The sequence below is a fragment of the Cucumis sativus genome, chromosome 3 (assembly GCF_000004075.3).
Source record: "Cucumis sativus cultivar 9930 chromosome 3, Cucumber_9930_V3, whole genome shotgun sequence".
In the NCBI taxonomy this organism is placed as follows: domain Eukaryota; kingdom Viridiplantae; phylum Streptophyta; class Magnoliopsida; order Cucurbitales; family Cucurbitaceae; genus Cucumis; species Cucumis sativus.
The window spans coordinates 35,339,606-35,363,621 of NC_026657.2; the positions used below are offsets into that span (position 1 = coordinate 35,339,606).

Below are 24,016 nucleotides of genomic sequence, written 5' to 3' on the forward strand. Positions count from 1 at the left end.
TATTTAAGGTGGAAATAAAAGACTTAGTCTTCTTCTAATTAGACATAGTTCAACTTCAATAAAATAAAATAAAAGACGAAGGTCAATTTAAACTAAGGTATTCAAGTTTTTCTTAATTGAAAGATGCAATTATTCTTAAGTTTGTAAATCAATTAGCTAGTAATAAAAATAAGAAGATGAAAAATTTGAGACAACATATGAAATAATTGTGTTTGAGAGAGGAAGTTTGCCAAATATAGCTCCCACACTAACATTAGTGTCTATCTATCTAATTAAGTAAGAACATAGAGAATATTAAACCACGTGGATATATTTGTTTTAACATGATAAAGAATGCAACATTTGAGTGATTCCACAAGTTTGCACATGTATAATGATCTCACAATTATGCAAGGTATATGTGCGATTATAGTTTAGATCTATACCGACCTAGATTATAGTTCAAAAAGTGTATAAAAGTAAAAGTCAATTACCGACCTATTTTTGAATGTGTGGTAATAACAACAATGGAAAGTAAGTAAAAAGTGAGTGAAATGAGAGAGAGGAGATATATGTGTTTGTTTTGTGTATAGGTCAAAAGCATTGGATTTAGATTAGAAGAGAAGAAGAAAAAGAGTGGATGCCAACTCCAAATGACCATGTCAGTCTTCCCCCATCATCTCTACAGGTAGATGTTCAAAGAAACCCTACAACCCCTTCCCTCTTCCACCAATCAAATCTCTCCTCTTCTCTTCTTCACTTCCACTTTCTCTCTCTCTCTCTCTCTCTCCTTAAACTTTTATTTCTTCGATTGGACGCCATTTTTGACCTCTTTTTACTTAATCTACCCTCCCACACGTGTGTGTTTGTGTGGACGTGTAACACCACTTATTACATATGTATTTTCTATAATTTAAAAAAAAAAAAAAAACATTAGAGAATAAGTAAAAGAAAAGAAGAAGATTGAAGATGAGGAGTATAAAACAAATATTAATGTGATGATTATTAAATATAAAAAAGAAAGAAAAGGTGAGGCAGTTTTTGAGGAAGTGATGAGAAGCAAGCATAGGGGAAATAAGAAATGAAAAATAGGGGGAAAAGTGGGCGCTACGTTAGATTCAAAAATTGGTCTGTACATATGGATGCGGCCGCATTTGGTGTACTACAGATCATAATACCAATACCAATACCAATATCAATACAACAAGTCTCAGTCAAACACCCAGTCAAAACTCTTCCCTTTTCTTTTTCTTTTTTTCTTTTTTAACAGCTAAACAACAAATCCCAACTACTGTTACTTTCTCCATTTAACATTCAAAAGAAAGAGAAAATAAATTAAAAACAAATAAATAAAGAAAAAAAAAAAAAAAGGCAAAAAAGTTTTACCCGGGTCTCACGCCTCTTTCTTCTCCTTCTCCTTTTATTTGTTTAATTTAGCCATATATCCCCTTCTCTCACCATATCTCCTTCTTCTTCTTTCATTACAAATACATTTCCCCCTTTTTCAAACCCCTCCTCATCAGCACCATGGGGATCAAGGTTTTAAGTGTTCAGAACATGGTTTCTTGGTCTTGTTTTCATTTGATGAAGAATGCTATTCCCCCACCTCCACCCTCCTCCGATTCCACCAACATCAAACTTATTCATTCCGATGGCGTTGTTCGTATCTACCACCGCCCCATTTATGTTTCTGAGGTTTTACTTGAATTCCCTAAGCATTTGGTTTGTCGTTCTGATTCTTTTTACATCGGTCAGAAAATCCCTCCCCTCTCCGATCAAGACCTCCTCCAACTCGGCCATAAATACTTCCTCCTCCCTACCTCCTTCTTCCACTCTGTTCTCTCTTTTGTCACTATCGCTTCTTTCTTTTCTTCTTCCAACAACAACAACAAGAATAGATTCATTAACAACGCCGCCGCCTCCCACTGTCCCTTTGACCTCCAACGGACACCTTCTGGCTGCCTCAAAATTCGTGTCTCCGATGACTTCATTTCTCAATTACTGGAACAGGGGAATAACCCTAAACCTCTCCCACCCCAACAATCTCCCTCTTTACCCCTTGGCAAAATCTGTACTACGCCTCAGTTGGCTAAGGATTATACACAGCTTGTTAGAACCCGGAAATGGAAGCCGAAGCTTGAGACCATTAAAGAGACGCAGAAGAAACGGATTTCGAGTTTTGGGTTGAAGAAAGCTAACCCATTTCCATCTACGCCCATCCGATCGCCTTACCCACTTCATCATCTTCGTTCCATTCACTTTGCTTATAAGCACAAGATCCGAATCAAAGCCAGGAGTTGATTCATTTTGACGATTCGTTGATTTTCTGGGGAATCCATTGTTTGATGTAGCTTAGTGTTATTAATTGTATTATTAGAGATTTGTATAAATTATATATATAACACACCAAATTGAGAACCAAATTACTCGATCATACTTGCACATACGATGATGATGATGATGATGATGAATGCCTAGTTTTGTTCCAGTAATCTCGTTTCGTATTACTTTTTTGGAGAGTTTATGGTGTTAAATTAGTGATTAAAGTTTTTGATTTGAGTTCATAGAGTTGGAGGAGGTGGGGGCTTTATGTTTTTTCTTTCTACAGCACACGACAAAATCTGGTGAATGGGGGTTTGAATAAATGTTTGTCCTAATTCTGACTGTTCAAACCTTTTTTTTCTTAAGAAATTTCTTTAATGCTTTTTTGGGTTTTAGGATTATTGTAAACATCAGTATTGTTCATGAATTCCCTCTGTTTGGATTTTAAATTTGTAACTACATTTATACAATATTAGGATTAAGTTCAAACTGCAATTTGTTACCATCATTTTTTAAGTGTACGTGATGACTTGAGTTATCAAGTCTTTAATTATTTAATTTTAAACAATCAATCTCTCTCTCTCTATATATATATTTCTGAAGTTGAAATTTAAGTCATTAAGTCATGGGTTTTGAACATTATACTTATGTACCTATAGAGTTGTATTTCAATTAAAAGTTTTAACTATAACCATTAGTTGTTCTACTTTTGATTTTCAGTTTGACTAACATTTAATTTCGGATTTTAATACACAGTGTAACATTTTTTTTTTTTTTTTGGTTTAAGTTTTAGATCAACACTATATGTTTTGAATTTGGATTTCACATTTTTTTTTAAAATATATATATATTTGGGATAAAAGTTTGGAATATTTGAAAATTTAATGCAATTTAAAAGTTAGTCATCCAAAGTTTACTTTAGATTTGGAATATCAGATTGCTTGTGTTGAATTTGGGATGGAAATTTGATGATGCCCAAATACAGTTCCAAATTTATCTTAACTTAATCTTTTAATTTAGATATTCAAAACTTCTCATTTATAACAATTTTTATTATTTAAAAAAGTTTAACTTGTTTTACAGGAGAAATTAACATGTTAGAGACTAAATAAGATAAAGTTGTTTGATAAATATAGCAACATGAACATATCTGCCACATAATTACTTCAAGTCAAGTGATGTAAGTTCTTTTTCTTTTATGTCCTAATTAGTTATATACTACATTACAGGTATATCACTTTGTTTATGTACATGGTTAACTTCATATGAACTGCATCAACTAATATATCTTTTATTTTTAAAATGCAGTTTACAGTTATCCCTTTCACCCCAACTAGCGATGAGCTAATCTCTCCAAACTTTCAATTCTTCCTAAATGACCCACCAAATGAAGTTGAGAAAGAACGAAGTGAAAAAACAGAAGATGATCAGAGTGACGAAGGTGATAAAGAAGAAGGAATTGTAAATGATGAGACAAAAAAATCATTGACACAATAAATTTAAGAAGTGAAGAAGGACTTTGAAAGCTTGAAGAATACCGTGGAAAATGGAAAAATGAGGTATTGAAATTTGTTAAATAACATAATCACCATAATCCATGAAAGAATGCCAACAGAAAAAAACAATCACAAGAATCGTTCCATGAAAATCATGCTCCAACTTTAAGTTTACAATGTCTTGAGGAAAGAATGAACATTCATGACTTGGATAATACCGAGGTAAATATATTATTTTTCTTTTGAACTGAGTTAAATTTATTATTGTTTAAGGTATATCAGCATCACTGATATAATATAAAAGTTATATAAATTAAATGGTATACCGATATACATCATAAATAAATAAATTTGTTAATACTCATATTTTGATATTATAGATTAACGAAGAAGAAATTGAACAAGAAGAGTATACAGAAGAGCTAGAGCAAGTAATCAAGAATATTGATAAGTTCATCAACATTGTAATATACATTTAGTTTACTTATAATAATTTCATTTTTCTTATGGATATTAATTATTCAATTTACTTATACTTATACATTTACATAAATCATAAAAGAATAAAAAAAGTGCTGAAAAAAATGAGGAAGAAATAGAGACTCAAGAAGTGAATGGAGAAGATCAACCAATGAATGCAGAAAATGAAGACAAAAATGTAAGTAACTTGTAATATACTTTCATAGAATACTAAGGTATATTACATGTTGTATAAATGTGTAGCATTTGAATCATATAAGTAAACTAAATGTATATTACAACAATCACATGTTGCAATAAGGCACATGTTGCATTTAACCATAAAGAATAAATCTCCCAATAAGGCACAACAATCACATGTTGCATTTGATCCACCGAGTTTTAATTTGCTACCTTGATAAACTTTTCTTTTACTTTTCTTTTGGATCACATAGGTATCTGTTGTATGTGAGATACTTTATCTTGAATCATATAAGTATCTTTCGTATGTGATGTACCTATCTTGAATCATATAAATATATCAATTAAAAACAAAAAAGAATAATAAAAAAATGAAGTAGAGAAGAAAATATTCCAAAATAAAATTGTTAATACATCATTTATAATTGCTAAATTTCAAAACAAGTAAATTGTTCAAACAAATACATCACTAATAATTGCTAAGTTTCAAAACAAGTAAATTGTTCAAATACTACATCATTGATAATTACTAAATTTCAAAACAATTAAATTGTTCAAACGAGTTCAAATGTACAAGTCCTAATATTATGACCGACTTTCTTACAACGACTGCATTTTGTGCTCTTTGAAACTTCACCAATAGAAGGAATCCTTCTTTTTCGAGGCCTTCCTGCTGAACGTCTATATACTAGAGGCAATACATTGTCATTCACCTCCACAACACTCCAATTAGTATGGTTGCTAATCGGACGAACTAATCCACAATAAGTTGCAGACAATACACTAGCATAATAATACTGTGAAACAAATGAATAAGGATCCAAATTAAGGCTACGAATCACAATAAGAGCATGAGCACATGGAATTTCTTCTAGATCCTAAAAAAGACAACTATAGCTATTACAATTCAACTTTACTAAAAAATTCTTGCCTCCGTTAACTATTTGAAATTCATCTTCACTCACAAGATTAACCTAAACAAAAAAAAATATGGTATATCATCAATGTATTAAATAACCGTTACACTTTAATACAATATATCAATAATTCACTATTATAAAGAAACATATAAAACACACTTACAATGAAGCTTCGTGATTCATCAACTAGCTTTCTTATTGGTCCTTCAGCCCAAGAACTCAAAACACTCTTTGAACATGAGGCTGTTTTTCTTCTCTCATAAAATCGTTGTTGAAGAAACTCTCTAATGGCCTCAAGCAAGGATGAAACAAGTAAGTCTCTATCAATCTTCAACTTAGAATTCAAGCTTTCACAAATATTTGTTCTCATTATTTGATATCTTCTTTTTCTAGATTATACGAGTGACCATCTCTCAAAACCAACTTTCATGAGATATACTTTAATAGATGAGTATATTGACTCCATCCATCTCATATATAACTCAAAATCATCTACTGTATAAGAGTATGCACATTGACGAAAAAGCTTTTCAATTAAAGAGACTTTAAATGACAACTTGACACTTTTCAAAAGATGTTATACATAAACGCAATATTGTACCAATGGAAACACATCTAAAACACCTTTTGGAATACTTATATGTCTATCAGAAATAATAACCAATCCCTCTCGATCTCCAAAAGAAAGTTTTAATTGTTCAAAAACCATTTCCAAGAAGCATCATTCTCTGAATCTATATACTAACTGCAAGAGGGAAAATTTTACTATTACCATCCATAGTTGCTGCCGTTAACAATGTTCCATCATACTTACACTTTAAAAATGTCTCATCAACTGCTATATTTTGGTCTACAATATCTCCAACCTTCAATTGATGATGCAATAGCCATGAAACGATATTTGAAATGGCCATTTGCATCTATTTCATATGCAGTAAATGAACTTACAAAAAAGGAACAAAATAGAACAATCAAATTAATAAAAGTACTAAATAGTAAGTGCATACATCATACAATAAGTATACTTCATCATAGGTATCTCAGTAAAATGATACAACAACTAGCTAGTGTACCAACTATACAAGTAAAATAGTGAATGAAAACATATAATTAGTATTGCGTACATCATATAATAAGTATACTTCATAATAGGTGTATCAATAAACTAATATACAAAAATTGACAATAGTATAAAAAAATGAAATAAATTGAACAATATACTAAATTAAGTGGTAGAAAGCAAACCTGGATTTATTTCTTTTAGTTTTGAAAAGAACTTTGGAATCAAAGCATAAGAATTATCGACATCTCCTTTCAACAACTTCATAACATATTTTTTTGCTCTCCAAGCCTTATAATAGCTAACAGAAACTCCATAATTCATACATATGGTGAATGATATCTTTTGGTGTTGAATGAGAATAACTATACCTCAAATAATCAATCATACATTGACTATAAATTCTGAAGATGCTTGCTTATGAGAAGAATGAACAATCATTCAGCAACTATGATCACTAACATATTTTCGAATCATCCATAATTCACTTCTTTTATAATGTGATGCTCTAACAAACCAAAGACAACCATCTTCATTACATCCCAACTCAATAGATCTTGAATTAGATCTCAATGTTTTAAATTCAAAATTAGTCTTGACAGCTATAAAGCGAAATGCCTTCATCAAAATTTTCTTATTACAAAACAAATCCTTCTCCTTAAAAGCCACCTCATCGTAGTATTAGTAATATCAACATCTCTAAAAATTGATAATTCACATCCTAAATCAGCCTCAACTATGGAAGAAGAAGAACCAATTGACACATCTAAAATCGTGTCTATAGAATGAGCAACTAAAGGATATTGGGTAGATTGATCCTTAACCAGTGTCAAGAACCAAGTCACCTTTATTTTCAACAATCTTAAGAACATGTTGAACATCATTACTACCTGTAGGCAACAAAATTGAAAGTTCAATACATGACTAAATTTGAATTTCAGTATGTATCAAGTTCACAAAAGAATCAAATGATGATGTCACTTCATCAACCAAAACATAATTTGTTTTGTAGTCTACATAACACTGTTGCTCATCCCATTGACCACTATGAAATACAATGACTGCAAGTTTAACCATAACTATAATGAACTGCAGTAATAAAAAGTAATCATAAGTGTATTAGTCAACTAATACATATAATAAAAGTATATCAAATCACTCTAAAAAACTGAAACAAATTAAAAAACAAAAAAAATCAAACTTTGCAAAGCCCCACTTGGTAAAAGAGATGAGGAACAAATAAAAAAACATACAAAAGAGATGAGAAAGAACAAATTGTAGCCTTAATTTCTTATAGATGATGATCGATTCACATAAAAAAAAAGAAAAGATGATGATCGATTCAAAAAGAAAGAAAAGAAGGGCTTTAAAAAAGAAGATAGGAAGAAATACATACCTAAATAAGAAGAGACGGTGGATAAGAGGAAGAAAAAGATAAGGAGAAGAAACATAGTGAATAGGAGAAACCAAGAATGGTGGAGATTGAAGGACAGAGAAAACCATGAAGAGGAAGAACCATAAAAAGAGAACGAATAAGTGACGGAAGAGGAAGAGAAATAGTGCAGATTTAAGAGAATGACATTTTTGGAATAATGAAAAAATTAAACAAAAAATATCAACAAAAAATAAAAAATTGATATATTTGCAAAATTGAAAAGCTTGGTGCTAATATTGCTAAATCATATTTGTATTGTGTCACCCAATACAAATTTTCAAATATTAAGTAACTTGAGAGAAAATATAGTAAACCATAACCAGTATTTTTAACCAATAAAATATCTTTATTAATATTAATAAATATTAGACGAAGTAGTTGCCATGAAGCAACCATCAAACTTGGGAGATGGAAAAACAACAATTCAACTATCAAAGTGGTTAGCTCCATGTGTAATGATGTAGAGCAGATAGCTTCAAGGGGAAACTAGAAAATAAATAGTTTAGTGCCAAGTAAGTTCAGGCAGAAATAGTCGATAATGATTTAAGTGAGAATAAGAGTAAGTTCAGCCAGGACTAAAGTTAGGCGAGAAGTTAGTAACATACATCTTAGTTAGAGTATTTATGACATGTCTGATGTATTGAAATGTTATAAGAGTTATGTCACCACATACTAGCAGATGACGCATGCAAAACTAAAACAGGACACAAGATCCTACCCATGGATGGTCTGAAGGGGAATCTAGTGGCCTAAGGAAGGAAACAAACAATTTGCTAGATTCACACAAGAGTGATCCATGGAATAGAGCAGCTAAAGAAAGTAGGGGCCACAACGTTTGGGAGTTCCATAGATCTGGCTAACATTGAGGCATAGTTGAACATGCTAGAAAAGTGCTATGATATGATGGATTATTTTGTGGAACGAAAAGTCATATTAGCCACGTTATTGTTGTAAAAGAAGGTAAAGAGATGGTGAAAATCCATATTCGTCAAGCATAATGATGCACATACTTTATACTGGTAGACTTTTGTAGGCATATTTAAGGATAAGTATATTCCAACACGTATTGTGAGACTAAGAAGGACGAGCTTTGGGGGCTAAAACAAGAGTCACTTTTAGTGGCTGAGTACGAGAGAAAGTATATTGATCTTTCACGGTATGCTAATGTGAGTGTGGCATCGTGACAGGTGTCGAATGTTTGAAAGAGGGTTGAGATACGTACCCCGTTTACAAATATTGCTAAGTGAACAAATTTTTTCTCAATTACTGAATATTGTTCTATCTGTGAAGCAGAGCAAACTAAAATTATTTTCGTTGATTCAAGTAAAAAATTTCTCATTCAACGAACACAAGACTCAAAATGTATTTAAACGAATATTTAAGTTTTGAATTGAACGTACAAATGTATAATAAACTAAACATAAACTTTTAAAAATTAATTTGTAGCTCTAAGTTACAATAGAGACAAATAAAGGTATGTTTACCTAAACTTTTAAAGGAAGTTTAAGAATCTATAATTACACCTCATTTATTATCATTGTTATTATTATTATTGACAATAGTAAATGGCATGGGGATCCAAGGCAGTAGGGCTCATGTTGGAGTGAAGAAAGCCCATTGGGCTTCAAAACAGATAGGTCCGTATTATTTATGGATTCCGGCCCTAAAAACTATATTTTCAAGTTTTAAATCCTTACTACTTTAGTTTGACATCAGCTGCCTTTGTTAAACATTCTACTTTGTAAAGTTTTAAAATAGGAGAACCAATAATTATAAATTAGAAGGTTTATTTTGAAAATTAGCAAAATCATTTTTAGATGGTTGGAATAGTAAATCACAAAATCTAAAATACTCGTACCCAATTCAAAAACTTGAATTCTAAATACAATTGTTCTCTAAAACTTAAATACTCTGTAATTAAATAACACATACCAAATATAATTAAACTTTGTAAAAATATAATTTACCTCCAAAACATAAAATTATACATATTGTCATTAATGGGAAGCTCCACCAAACGTTCAAGTCATTAGGACTTCGGCTGGTTAGTTTTGTTCGTTCTATTTGAAACTCGTCTCTTCATCTTCTTTGGATATTTCTTTATCGCCAAATCATTGATTTCGTGTCTGTTTGCTATCTTTTCTTCACCTACCATTTACTTTCGCACGACTTCACATTCATTTACTTCCTAATCAGGTTCTTTCGCACTTTCCTTCCTAATTAGGTTATTTTAGTCTTTAAACCTTGAAATGAAGATGATAAAGGAACGTATATGTCAACCACACGGTAATCAATATATCGAAATGATTCAATCCATCTATCATTCACGAAGATCTTTACTCGTTGTAAAGCCACCACAAATAATGCTAAAGGATAACGTAAAGAAAGCCAATACTAAAGGGTAACGTAAAGAAAGTCAACATAAAATTACGCTACAGAAAGACTTTGACAAAAACAAACAATAACGTACAAAATAAAAATATCTAATTAAAGTAAATATGAATATTTACGTAATTGAAAAACAGAACGTGAAGAAATAATTATTCAATACAAGAAGCACAATAAATTAATTTTTTTTAATAAAAACCAACCAAAAAGAATGTATAATCATAATTAGCACAAGTGATGACAAAACTTTATTTTTAAAATTATTATTAACCATACGTAATATGTATTATTTGATAAGTTTTTCAAAAAATAACTTGTAATATAAATAATACAAAAATGTTTAATTTATGTATGCTTGCTATTTTTTGAGTATATGATATATTATTGGAAATCAAAACATTATGAAATATAATGACTCAGGAACAGTTGAAATTCTCATACCCATTTTTTTTATTAACGATAAGTAGTATGTATTATCTGATACATTTTTTTAAAAAAATAATTTGAAATATTAATAATACAAAAATAGTGCATTAGCGTTCATTTTGTTTTAGTGGTAAACAAGAGATACACTGTTGCATTCATTTTCGAATTCGAATTTCAAAATTTTAAATTAAAACTAGGTGTGTTTTGAATACAATTGAAAATAAGAATTTGTTTTTGTTTTTGTTGTTTAAAAAATTCTTTATTTTTCTAAAATGATTTTCGAATCATCAACCAAATAAAGCCTAAATTATTTCGATGTGCAACATCCTCATTTTATATTATGTTTCAATTTGTAAAAAACTAAAAAGAGAAAAGATAATACAAAAAGTGTATTATAAAAAAATAAAAATGATTATAAACTATATATTGTACACTTGCAATATGTGAGGACTGAGGAGTGCATAAGAAAAACTATAAAAACATTAAGGAAGTGTGTGGATGAAAACTTTAAATGTAACATGTTTTCACCACACACCCAATTGAATAACAATTTTATGAACATGTAGAGGGTTTCTAACTCAACCCAATTCACTTTGGGTTGCCAAGCAGTTTAAGAAAATAGAGAAGTGGTGAGATACATATGATGCATGAAAAACATAAATTAAGAAGAAGAAAAGAAACAGTAAAATGAAAGCAAAGAGAAGGAAAGGGAATTAAAGAGAAGGGAGAAGAGATACATGGTGTTAATTATTTTTACTTTTAACATGTATACACAAAAATAAAGGGGAGATTTTATTTTTTAAAAATATAAAGTTACATAAAACATCCCTATAACCATTCACTAAAAAGGGCAAATGGAGAAAACAAATACAAAATCATGAAAAAATGTAAATTAATTACTATAAGCCAAACTTGTACATTTACAAAAATTAAAATACCACAAAAGCATGAAACATAAAACATATAAAGCATTTAAGTTTTTGCTCACCTCGAACCCTAAAAACTTTCCCAACCTCAAAAAAAGAAAAAAGAAAAAATAGAAGAGTTAGATGATAAAAGTTGAGAATGAGAACACATATTAAACTATAAAAAAAGAGATAAATATGGTGTTCCTTCTCTACCTAATGCTATAAACAGAAGTTTGAAAGAAACAATAACAATGAATAACTTCAATATCTGGGAACCACCATGATGCGAAAAGAAATAAAGAACATGGAAAAGAGAAGAATAAAAGAAGAGGGAGAGGAGGTGCTTGATCATCAATTAAATGTTTAATTTCACTATTTATTCACGAAAATGAGATAAGAATGTTTTTTAATATTATCAACTTTATATTTTTTTTTAAAATTTGTTGCAATTAACTTAGAATTGGATAATTTAAGAATTTACTGTGAAATTATTTTAGTTTTTATAAAATCAATTATTTACTAATTCAAACTTGATTTAAGGTTGAATGGAATCAAATATTAGTGATAATGTTAACCTACCAAATCTAGACATGAATGGTGTAGTTTCTTTTAAGTTTCCTATTAATTATTTGAAAAATTGCTCCAAATAGCACAAATTAGAAACTAAATATAATATATAACACAAGGAACAATATTTGTAAAAATGACAACTTATTGTTTAAGTTTTGAAATGATTATTTAATTTGTTTACTTTTTTGTTGGATATCTTATTTACTGATTTTCTAAAAAGGGAGCGTTTTCAGTTACTTCTTTATCTTTGTGTGTTCGAATTACTTAAGCCATGTTTGTCAGACAACTCAAATTTTATTTGTTGTTTTCAAATTCACTAACCAATTTTGGGGAAATTCGTTTTCGATTTAATGAAAATATGTGTGGATTCAGTTTTCGAAAAATGCTCGTAGATTTTGTGATTCAAATAGTGCTAATTCCAAAAATATATATATATTAATATTTTTAGTACTGTATCAAGATTTGAACTCAAATTTTTAGAATGCATAATAACATTTTAAAAAAATAAAAATAGAGGATGTTTTAGAAAAAATATAGCAAAATAATTGAATCTATTTATAAAATATGACAAAATCTATTAAATTCTCTATAAAACATTTAAGCTTTTTTTAATCATATTTGGTAAATAATTTTATAAATATAACCATTCTCCTAAAAACAATAAAAAAAATATTTTTTTTTGTAAATGACAACTACTAAAGATGTTTATAAATATAACAAAACCAACCCGAATAAATAAACATGCATTTCACATTTCACGTCATAAACTCAATTATATTTGTTAAATTAAAACATGTAATGAGTAATATATTATATGAAATTACAAAATAATAACTATACAAAGATTTCAACTTAAAAAAATTCATAAATTAATATATAATTCTTCATATTCAAACTACTGGTTAATTCTAAATATATTTTCAAACACACTCTTAAAAAAATATATATATATGTTTAAAAATGAAATTTAATTTCAGAAAATCCCTACCAAACACATATTTTAAAACCTAAAATGTTATTCTATTTTCTTTGGATCCATTATTTTCAAAGTTATGTTTCTAGTTTTTCCCTATCAAATATTAGCCCTTAATTATTATTATTTTTTCTAGATTTGTTTAAGGCGTTTTTGTTAGTTCATAAAGTGTTTTTTCTTTATTATTGTTATTTTCAAAATTATGAGATTGGTCAAGTCTTCACATCTATTCTTTTGGCCTAATTATTAATCACTTGTGACCTTTTTGGGAGAGGTCTAGGTTTAGGTTAAGGTGACCTCTTGGGGAGGGGTCTTGACTAAGGTCATATATAGGTCAAGCCAATTACTTGTCTTAGTTTGTGAATTAGAGTTACCTTGTTATTATTTGAATCAAACCCATCTATTTATACCTTTCCCTTTTGGAACTTTGTGTCATTTTGATTTGATTTTCTTTTTATATTACTTCAATAAAACTCTCAAATGATAGGGTTTGGATTCATAATCAAAATATTGTATTAAGCCTTTCTTTTTCGAGTATAAAAAATATGGGTATAAAGTAAAAATAAAAAAATTGAATGACGATCTCCAACTATTAAAAAAAAAATACATTTTTATTACCACAAAATTACGTTGAGTTATTGATTACAAATTTTCGATTCATTAACACGTACATACTATATACAATCTTCTAACGCGTATTGTGTAATGATTTATTAGAAGGAAAGGGAATCTAATGAAATCAAATCGTACTATATAAATTTAATCCTACCAAATATATACTCGGTGATTTTCCAAACTACCATAACTAAAAAGAGTTGGTTTTCTTTCTTTCTTCATTTATGATTGTCAGTTTTTTTTTCTTTTTTGATAAACAAATCAAGTAAAAGAAATGCATTCCATAATTATATGTTTGAGATGATTGTGTTGAAATTGGGCAATATGAAGTGAAATGAAAAATAATTGGGACTTTTGTTACCATATAACCCTCACTGTGCCCTTCATTTAATTGGTTGTCAGCTCAAATTTATAATGGAAAGAAAGACATTCATCTTCTTCTTGCCTTTCTTAGCCATATCTACATATATTATTGTCCCCTCAACAAAATGATTTATACAAGTATTGTGATTCATGTCACTAATTATAGAATCTACAACTTGTAATCAAAGCCCAACTAGAGCATATATCATATTATTGATCAAACCTTGGAATCTTTAGCTAAATGAACAATTGTAATTGAGTAGTGAACGTTAGCATAACTCAAAGGTAGAAAAATGTTTCCTCTTACTTTTCAAATTTCAAGTATGTTTTATACTAAGCCCTTGAACTTTCAACATTAGTATAGGAAGTGTTTAATTTAGCTAAGCACAAAATTAAGAAATAAGGTCGGGTCTCTCGTTCAAAGATCATTACATATAGTCTCCCCATTAGAGCGGTTAAATTAGCCTATTTAATAAGCTATTCCTCTTACATATGCCTCTTATTACGTGTAACACATGCAATGTGTTAAAAAGACACTTCTAGCTATTGAGATTTTGTACGATGTCAATTTAGGTTCGACTTTGATTTGTAAACGTTGAAAATATCCACTAACCAACCCACAAATTGAGACATTGGCATATTTGGGCTCAACATATGCCACCTCTAGACAGAACATTTGAGTTTGGGTCCTTAAGTGTTGAGGTTAACAGTCAACAAATAATAACAAGGGCAGTAAAATTGAAGATAAGAGAGAAAGTATGATATGAATAAGAGAGAGAGAGAGAGAGAGAGGGAAAGAAAAGAGGTGCATCCATGAAGGTGTTCATTAATGTAAAAAGACAAACAGAAAAAACATAAGGGTTTGAGATCCGAATTTAAGTTTCAGCTTTAAAAGGAATATCACATTAACCAAAAGTTGGAATGATTATTCTTTCTTTACCACATACACTCACTCGACCACACACACACACATACACACACCCCACCCCCACCTCCTGCTTTGATTTGGTTTTATGCTTCTTCTTCTTCTTCTTCTTCTTTTTATATATATTTCTTTCAATCTGTTCACATTTTTGGATTTTAATTCATTTATAATCACTCCACAATATTATCAAATTAACCTCTTCATTCTTTTATCTTTCTTTCTCTATGTGTATTTCAAATACATATATTCTCAACATGAAAGAAAAAACGTTTAGAAAGACCAAAATTCTCAATCCCAACTAATTAACCTATACAAACAATATCAACTATTTCCAATGAATTGAAAAACTAAATTTAATGTAGTGAGGAGAAGAGAATTTTATTGATGACAAATAATTAGCTTATCATAGTATATTAAACAAATTAAAATTAGAGTTAAAATAAATTAAAAGTACGTAAATAAATGCATGGAAGAAAGGAGATGGATATGGTTTTACCTAATCCCAACCTTAAAGTAAACATACTTTAAACCTAATTTCGCTTTTAGTTTAACACTTTCCTTTTGTATTGATGTTATGATAGGAAAAAAAAATTGAAGTACTACAGATAGTTTTTTTTTAATAAAAAAATATGAAATTTAATTGTTATATTTTAATCAAAAAGAGAAAAAAAAAAAAAAACAAAGAAACAAAGATAAACAGTAGTTGTGAAGTCAGGTCTGGACAGAGAAAATAGGAATGTGAAAGTTTGAGACCAATGAAAATGGATATTCATGCATTTGCATTCTGATCATAAAAAATAAAATAATTAAAAAGACTTATTGATTTTCTCTCCTTTCTATGGCTCTGAAAAAGTTGTATTTTTTCAAGACAAAATACTTTTCTGTTCTTTTTTTTCTTTTTTCTTTTTAAATTTATTTCACTTTGTCCTCTTTGTAGCAATTACCCTCTTTTTTTCTCTCTTTCTCCTCCTTTCCATTATTGTAGATTCTTCACTAAATTCGAGGTCTTTCTTTCTCCCTCTAAAAAATGTTTTTATTTTATTTTTCTGATTTTCATGAGATTTATTGACTTTCACTTAATTCAAAATATAACAATAAAATCCATTGAATAAAACACTATCTTAACAGAGAGAAAATAACAACGGTCCATTGTTTATCATACAATACAAGAATTATTTAAGAATAATGTAGGCTCATACTACTATTTTTGGTTTCCATTGTTTGAATTTCATTTATTTTGGTCCTCCTATAAATTTAAGAAATTGTATATGTAGTTTTGTTTTGTTGTTGAATATTTTTATAAAAAGAAAGTCTGTTTGAGTACTTCCTTTGAGATTTTGAAAATATATCTAAATAAGAGTTTTATTATAAACATAGAAACTAAAATGAAACCATTGATAAGAATAAAATAGAATGAAACTTGAAAATGTTGTTTTAACTAATAAAAATGATGTTTAATGATGCATTAAAAGTTCTTCTCCACTATTTTCTTACTAACACTAGTAACTCGACACAAACTCTGAATATTAATTACCTACAAACTAATTAGACAAACGAATGACAATGAAATTCATTGCCCAGAAGAAAACACCAACTCAAATCATTAGCTAAGGAATAAAGGGAGGGAGAATATGATTCTAAAATTTCATTTTGGGTTTTCATGTAATCTAAATTAGAAGGGTTTTGCTACTATCATAATGTAAATAATGTTGTAGAGAATATAATTTCCAACTCAGTTTAAAAATCTGGAACAAAAACGATTCACTATGAGAAGTGTACATATTCTCATTACAATTATAACTGAAAAATATATATATATATATATATATATAATAAATAGATGCTGGTTAAATCCAGAGTCTTTGAATTTTATATGCATAGAAAACAATATGGAGAAAATAATAATAAGAATCCCAATTTCTTAAACAGGATATTTTGCTAGCTGTTGTGTTGTTGTTGAGTTGTAAAACAGTGTGCAACTATTTAGAAGCAGACTTTATATCTCACTCAATCATCTACCTCATGATCAGAGTGTCCTTTTCCTGAAAGACTGCCAACCCATAAATTATTCCAATTTCTTCATATATATCTCTAATTGCTTCTTCACATCTCTATTATATTTTCACCCTCTAAGAAGAGAAAATAAACCATAATCTCTCTCTCTATCTCTATCTCTTTAAAGTTCCACTTCCAATGACTGAAGAAGAAGAAGAGTCTCTGAAAAGAAAAGTGAAACAAGTTGTTGAAGGAGACATAAATGAGGCTGAAATTTTGAGAAATGGAGGAGTCAATAAAGGCGCTTGGACTGCAGAAGAAGATCAAAAATTGGCTCAAGTTATTGCCATTCATGGTGCAAAAAGGTGGAAGTCCATTGCAGCTAAAGCAGGTCCATCCCTTTCAACTTTCAACTTCTCCTTTTTCTTTCCAACTTCCCACGCACATATATTCAATGGGTTTCTAAATTTTCCAGGCCTCAATCGTTGTGGGAAGAGTTGCAGACTAAGATGGCTCAATTATCTCAGACCTAACATTAAGAGAGGAAATATATCAGATCAAGAAGAAGATTTGATCCTCAGGCTTCATAAACTTCTTGGCAACAGGTCAAATTTTCTATCCCCTTTCATTCTATATTTCTCAACTTTTCTTGCTTTCATTAACTTAATAAAAGTTTTGGTTTTCGGAGTTTAGGTGGTCTTTGATTGCTGGGAGACTGCCAGGGCGAACAGATAACGAGATCAAGAACTACTGGAATTCTCATTTGAGCAAAAAAATGAACCAACAGAGTGAAAAAGAAAGAAGGAAAGGGTGTAAAAGAAAAGTGAACACAGAGTCTAGAGAAGAGGAAACGTCTCAAGAACGTGAAAACAGCTCAAACTTGGAGTATGATGTCGATAACTTGTTTGATTTTTCCAATGAGGGACCTGATTTGGAGTGGATGAGTAATTTCCTGTAATTGGGTATCATAAGCAGCAACTATAAAGCTTAGGTTGTTAGTGCACTCTCATGCAAATCATTACTAATTTATCTAAAAATTTAATCGTTTCACTCATAGCCTTTACCAAAATATTTGGTTGCTGATGTACAGATTCCTACTAACTTCATCTTCTGCAATCATCAACTATCAAAATCATATTCCAAAGATCATAATTCTATACACATCTATAGGGAGTCTGCAAGAAACATCTAGGGCCAATATGGTAATCTCCTAAATATAAAGAGAGAGACACAGAGAGATCTTGTGCTACATATAGTAATCCTCCAAGTTTAGAGAGAGAGAGGGAGAGAGAGGGAGAGAGAGAGAGAGAGAGAGAGGGAACTTGCTAGTGCACTCATTAAGAGGGGATGGTTTAAGTTTCTAGATTTTGCCTCATAATCCGATGTTGTGGTGGGGATATGAAAAGAATCATTCTGAAAGACAAGAAAAACAAAATACTCACTTTCTGTCACGAGCTTAGTCCAAATTTTCAGATGGTCAGAATCAGACAAATAGTGCTGACCAGCATTCCTCCACCACATAACACTCAGCCACATATGGTCTTTTGGTCAGCGTCTATATCTTGTCAACCTTGGATTTTACCCAAACAAAACAGATGAGTACAAATTTACAGCAAAGTTTAAGTACTAATGTACATAATATACATAACACCTAGACCATCGCTCAACTCATGTTTTTGTTTCATCCTACCTAAACCATCAAATTGGCCCCATTGGAGCTTGCCATTAGTATTATTTGTTCCCAGCTAGTTCTTAATATGGAGAAAAAAAAAGAAAAAAGAAAGAAACAAAAAGATAATTTGTATGATTGCAAGTCCCCAGCATGTTAAACGTGGAGTACCCGACAAAATATTGGTCTCCAGCACTTGTGAGGATTTGTATTGGTCTCAATAACTGTTATGTTGTAAAAAGAAAAATATGAAACTGAGTAGGATAATCAAGAATTTGAGCTTCCATATCTTGGAACAATATATCCTTGTGTTTACATATTCAGCGTTAAAACAATTAATTAAAGAGGTCGATCAAATAAACAATTAATTTACAAACTCTGGACCTTGACAAGTATGACTCTAGAACTTGACTGATTTATTTTTCGTCGGGGAAAGCAGTCTATAATACAAAGGATTACTGCCACTATAGTTCGTAATGGATGAGTATAAAATCACAGTACTGAGAGTGAACTGTTTAAGATACTATTTACAGCCTCAGCATTAAGCATTACCATGCTGCAAATTAGCCCCAAGCCATGGAGCAGGCATAATTTACCACCAACTTCCCATCAATTCCAAAGTTCTGCAAATAGGCACACAAAAAAGAATAATCCACAAGATGATAAAACTTCAGATGCATGTGGATATGAAAATACATACATGTATACCTAGGTAAAGAAACAGATTAAAGAATTGCTATGAAGTCAAGAATAATTACCCTCAGAGAGGGGTGATGAAAAAAGACATTTAAGGTTACTCATCTGATCTAATGTTATAGTTTGTTTCGTGATAATCTAAGAGAACTTACAGATATCCTGCTTTCAGAAAGTTTTCAAATTTTGATTGCTTAAGCCTTTCCCCTTCACCTCATAAAAATATACAATGATGGGTATTTTCAAGAATGATTCATGACCAGCATCAACATCAGAAGTCTACACTATACCTTCAATGAATATACCCCCTAAGTTTAGATGACAGGCTTTGACCGGCCAATAAATAGATTCCAACCAATTCACCCTCCCCTCAACACACACACACATCCCTCACCTCCTTTTTTTTCTTCTAAAAGTTTGTAAACAGTGTACAAACGCAGCTTGAACATAAAGAGAAGAAATGAGTCAATATCAACTCACATTATATAGATCAATAACTGTCTCATCTGGACCCGGTGAGAATGCACTGTTGACAAACACAAACTTCAAATAATATAAACAATTAGCATAGAGAAGTGTCATTAAATTCAAATGAATTGGCAGATGGAAAAGAGATTATTCCACAAGACAGATGAATACCAAGGTGTCCCGTTGAATGGACCGGCGTATATAATCAATCACTTTAATAAATTTGTCTGTTCCGGGCATCTGTCAAATGTATGAAATATGTGAATGAATTTTTTCTATAAACTTGCAACTGTAGAAAACCAAATTCCAAAAAGATAAAAATTCATGGATGAGCTGCTGTATAAAATTTACAAAACCTGAGAGAAACTAACAGAGAATCTAACAAGGCCCCCAAAATCCTTATGAAATCTTCAACAAAGTTTTGGTGATTATACACATGATAATTGTTAGGACAACAACCCTATGTTAGAGATACATAATTAAATTTGCCTTCAACCACTAGATTAAGCTTTTGGATGAATTGGTGGTTTAATACTCTCTAGTGTCTCCAAATATTTCACGATAGTATGATATTATCCACTTTGGGCATAAACTCGCAAGACTTCGTTTTATATTTCACCTAAAATTACTCATACTTATTGGAGATAGTTGTTCTTACTAATATACACATAATTTTTCCCTTATCTGTGCAATGTGTCACTTTGGTCGCACACCCAACAAAAATGATATCTTGATGGAAACGTGAATTTTGCACGGGATAAGGATGTGGCATTTTATCCATGGGATCTAATACTTGTGTAACAACAGAGTTTAAGCTTCGTTCCTTCAGCTCTTAGGTCGGTAGTATTCTACACCTATTAGCCTAGTCCGTCTAGCTCACTCAGAGAACATCAAACACACACATAAAACCTTACCTACATAGGCAAACATGATTGCTAGAATCAGACGGTTATAGTTCAGTTTTATAATCAAATAAAATGATAAAAAATTCTCACAAGCATCAAGATTGGTTTCCAATTTACATTTTAAACAGTATGATACAAATTTTTAACCTTTAAAACTGTAAACTGACGAAAATTGACATAATACAAACCTTAAACTTAGTTTGTTTGAGAATGGGAGCATCCCCAGTAGCTCTCAACAGGACAACCACTGCCAGAAATGAAACCAAAATAAATCAGGATGAACCTTGATAGAAAACGTCATTAGGAAAGCACCCGTAATAAAACAACAATTACAAAACAAGATGTTCTTCTGCATCAAAAAATCAATTAAATCTAAAAAGTGAATAAAGTTTGAAAGTTCGATTCATCAAACATAGCAAAATAAACAGTGATTGAAAATGGAGTTGTTCATACATCCTTTAAAGCTCACCTTTTCGAGCAGAACTGGATGACTCTGTAGAAGTCATCGTTTTCCTTCGCCGTGAACTACGGGATCCCCGTTCTCGTGGAGTACGTTCTCCGATTTCGATCAAAAGATATTGGTTGGGTAAGTTCGTAGGAGTCCGTGGCCTGAGTTTGGGCTTTGCAATGCCAAAAGAAGCCCATTGGGCTTCAAATTTTAACAATTCTAGAAAGGGAAATTGGAATTGATTACGATTTTATGAATAAATATTTTCTATTGTGAAAATAGTTTCAGAAAATAGCAAACATTCAAAATAATTTGATTTGTAGCAAAATCTTGAAAAATATATATATTTTTAATATTTCTCACTCGATTTTACCGATTGATAGAATGAATATCATATTTGTTAGTTATAATGTATTTGTGAACTGTATAATTAATATTACGGTTTATTTAAATATCATTCAATTTTATCTTCAAACGAAATTAAATAAACGTTTATTTATTATGCTAGATTCACGCCTTAAATTAATAATAAATTATCTTTCAAAATAATATATTTTATATAAAATTATGCATTTAATATATTAACAACTTATGTACCTTTCTTATAATTTTGCATATACAAAATTTTCAATAAACTGACCATATTATTATTATGTATAATAATACATATTTAATTTACACTATTTAATTCACATAATTAAATCATTAATAACGTTGAAGATTCCAAATTTTAAATTTAAAATAATATTTTCTACCTAAAATTATGCGTTTTATATAATAATAAATTCATATAATTAGTGTATTTTTCTTATTTTTAAGCATTATTTTATGAATTAAAGGTTAGTATAACGACACGAAATCAGTTTATGTAATTATCATTTTAAATGAGGGATGTTTTCCATTGAATATTATTTAAAATTGATTTTAAATATTGATTTAAAACTACAAAAACACTAAAAAATTATTATTCAAATGACAATATCCCAAAAAGTCGTGAGAATAATATGATTTTTATTTGAAATTATCTAATTGTACCAATTTTTCTTTTTAATCTGACTTTTATTTTGGATACAAAAATATTCGAATGAATTTGTTTTCAGTTTTGGAAATTTTTCACTGCAATCGTCCTCTTCATTGGTCGCATTTATTTTAAAAAGTAATGTCTTATTTTACTTCTCATTACTCCAACATTTAAAGCAATGATATCATAGAATAGGTTGAGAGCATTCCATCGATTGGACTGTATTAACGAAAATTTCCTCACCTCAAGAAAGTGAGAAATTAGTACAATCTCTCAAAATTCGTCATAGGAATAGTCTTCTAATAAAGAGATGTCTTTTTTAAAGTATTAATTAAAATAATTTTTTTCTTGAGATCAAATCTTGGACTACCAAATACGTGATCTCTCACCCCTAGATTTTGTTTAAGGAAAACAGTAATTCCAATTGGCTTCCTAAAATTTTTGCAATTCCATCTAATTAAAAAAAAATAGAGAAATTTGAAGGAAGAGCAAAATTGGAGGTCACCGCTGAAAATATAGCAAAATTAGTCAAGATTTTTAGCAAAATATTGCCACGTGCATGTATGACTTTTATAATTTATATTTTATCCCTAATTTTGTGGTAACTTACATTTTTTTCACTTACAATGTATTTTAAACTTATCATATATTGATAAGGTGATCGAATTTAAGTAACCAAATTTATGTATGAGATATTGATGAAATACAATGTATTTTACTCAATTGGTTATGGGATTATATCCTAACCGAATAATTTATTTATTGAAAAAGTTGGCAATAACTTTATTCTATATTAGTGGAATCTTTATCCTTAATAATCCTTAATCTCCATCTTTAATAAAACCTTATAGATTTGTTTGGTAAGAATTCGAAAATATATATTTAAGTAATTCATAATATCTTTTTAAAGTTAAAATTTGAAAATAGGTAGTTTTAATAACAATTTAAAACATGTTTGTTTATCTTATTTCTTTCTATTATTTTAAAATTGTATTAAACTAATTATATCTATCTTTAATAAATCTTTATTTACTGAGCCTTCAAAAACATATATTTAATAAATTGTTAATATATTTTTTAGTTACATTTTAAGAAAATGTGTTTTTAATGTCTTTTTAAAAATATGTCATTTTAATAAGATTTAAAAATATTTATATTTATTTTATTCATTTTTATTATTTCAATGTTGCATTAAACTAATTTTTAGACTACATCTTGTTTGTTTAACATTATTTGTAATGTTAATTATATTTCATGTAATACATCTTTCAACATTTTAAAAAGTTGTGTATGCTATACAACTGAAAGATAATAATAGAACTGTAGGGAATAAACTTTTGTTATGACTTTACAACAAGCAAAGACTACGTTTTATGGTAAATGGATCGAAACTTTCCAGTATCACGATTATGGCATTGCTGAGGTGTATGTTTCATTACATCCTGGTTTCAACAATTTGTTGAATGTATTCAAGGTAAACTTTTTTCGTCCTCCAATCTATCTATGCCTCGTTCGACAATTTACTACGATGATTGCAACAATTCGAACCTCATTTGTTAGAGTTTAAGTTGGATTGTTGACCCGATATTTTGTATTTACATTTTTTATTTTTTTGTATGGTAGAGTTTCCTTAAACTCTTTAAAATTTAAGTATGCTTAAATTTTCATTTTTGTTTTCCTTCTATGTTGCGTATTCGCATTTATTTTTCAATTTCAACAAATACAAAGTACTCATCTAATTATATTAGAATCATAAACCAATTTACAAGATGATAAT

General features: G+C 29.7%; 3 protein-coding genes and 1 long non-coding RNA gene across 4 annotated transcripts; 2 read left to right on the forward strand and 2 right to left on the reverse strand.

Moving 5' to 3' along the window:
* The first annotated feature begins 1,365 nt into the window (after nt 1-1,365).
* LOC105435015 lies at nt 1,366-2,461 on the forward strand. The gene has a single exon (XM_011654030.2). It carries the CDS (start codon nt 1,507-1,509, stop codon nt 2,278-2,280), a length of 774 nt encoding a protein of 257 aa, XP_011652332.1. The 5' UTR covers nt 1,366-1,506; the 3' UTR covers nt 2,281-2,461.
* A 2,496-nt stretch (nt 2,462-4,957) lies between these two features.
* On the reverse strand, nt 4,958-8,016 carry LOC116402647. The gene is made up of 2 exons (XR_004215112.1): nt 5,541-8,016; nt 4,958-5,431 (listed from the first exon to the last, which is right to left on the reverse strand). It is a non-coding gene; the product is annotated as an uncharacterized LOC116402647 (long non-coding RNA).
* An 8,980-nt stretch (nt 8,017-16,996) lies between these two features.
* Nucleotides 16,997-18,091, forward strand: LOC101214834 (transcription factor MYB114-like). Its single transcript, XM_004150965.3, has 3 exons — nt 16,997-17,426; nt 17,511-17,640; nt 17,729-18,091. The coding sequence occupies exons 1-3, from the start codon at nt 17,234-17,236 to the stop codon at nt 17,991-17,993; spliced, it is 588 nt and encodes a 195-aa protein (XP_004151013.2). The 5' UTR covers nt 16,997-17,233; the 3' UTR covers nt 17,994-18,091.
* Nucleotides 18,092-18,963: 872 nt separating this feature from the next.
* Nucleotides 18,964-21,404, reverse strand: LOC101214589 (ubiquitin-like protein ATG12). Its single transcript, XM_004150964.3, has 5 exons — nt 21,240-21,404; nt 20,959-21,017; nt 20,037-20,105; nt 19,878-19,940; nt 18,964-19,327 (listed from the first exon to the last, which is right to left on the reverse strand). Exons 1-5 carry the CDS (start codon nt 21,274-21,276, stop codon nt 19,268-19,270), a joined length of 288 nt encoding a protein of 95 aa, XP_004151012.1. The 5' UTR covers nt 21,277-21,404; the 3' UTR covers nt 18,964-19,267.
* Between the last annotated feature and the right edge of the window lie 2,612 nt (nt 21,405-24,016).

Bases quoted from the DNA above. Each gene is read 5' to 3' on its own strand.
- LOC101214589 (XM_004150964.3), bottom strand. From the start codon at position 21,276: ATGACTTCTACAGAGTCATCCAGTTCTGCTCGAAAAG. The intron at 19,941-20,036 runs GTATTCATCTGT...TATTATTTGAAG, and splicing joins CCATTCAACGGGACACCTTG to TTTGTGTTTGTCAACAGTGC. The intron at 19,328-19,877 runs GTGAGTTGATAT...GCCTATTTGCAG, and splicing joins CAGTTATTGATCTATATAAT to AACTTTGGAATTGATGGGAA.
- LOC101214834 (XM_004150965.3), top strand. From the start codon at position 17,234: ATGACTGAAGAAGAAGAAGAGTCTCTGAAAAGAAAAGTGAAACAAGTT. The intron at 17,427-17,510 runs GTCCATCCCTTT...TAAATTTTCCAG, and splicing joins GTCCATTGCAGCTAAAGCAG to GCCTCAATCGTTGTGGGAAG. The intron at 17,641-17,728 runs GTCAAATTTTCT...TTCGGAGTTTAG, and splicing joins CATAAACTTCTTGGCAACAG to GTGGTCTTTGATTGCTGGGA.
- LOC105435015 (XM_011654030.2), top strand. From the start codon at position 1,507: ATGGGGATCAAGGTTTTAAGTGTTCAGAACATGGTTTCTTGGTCTTGT.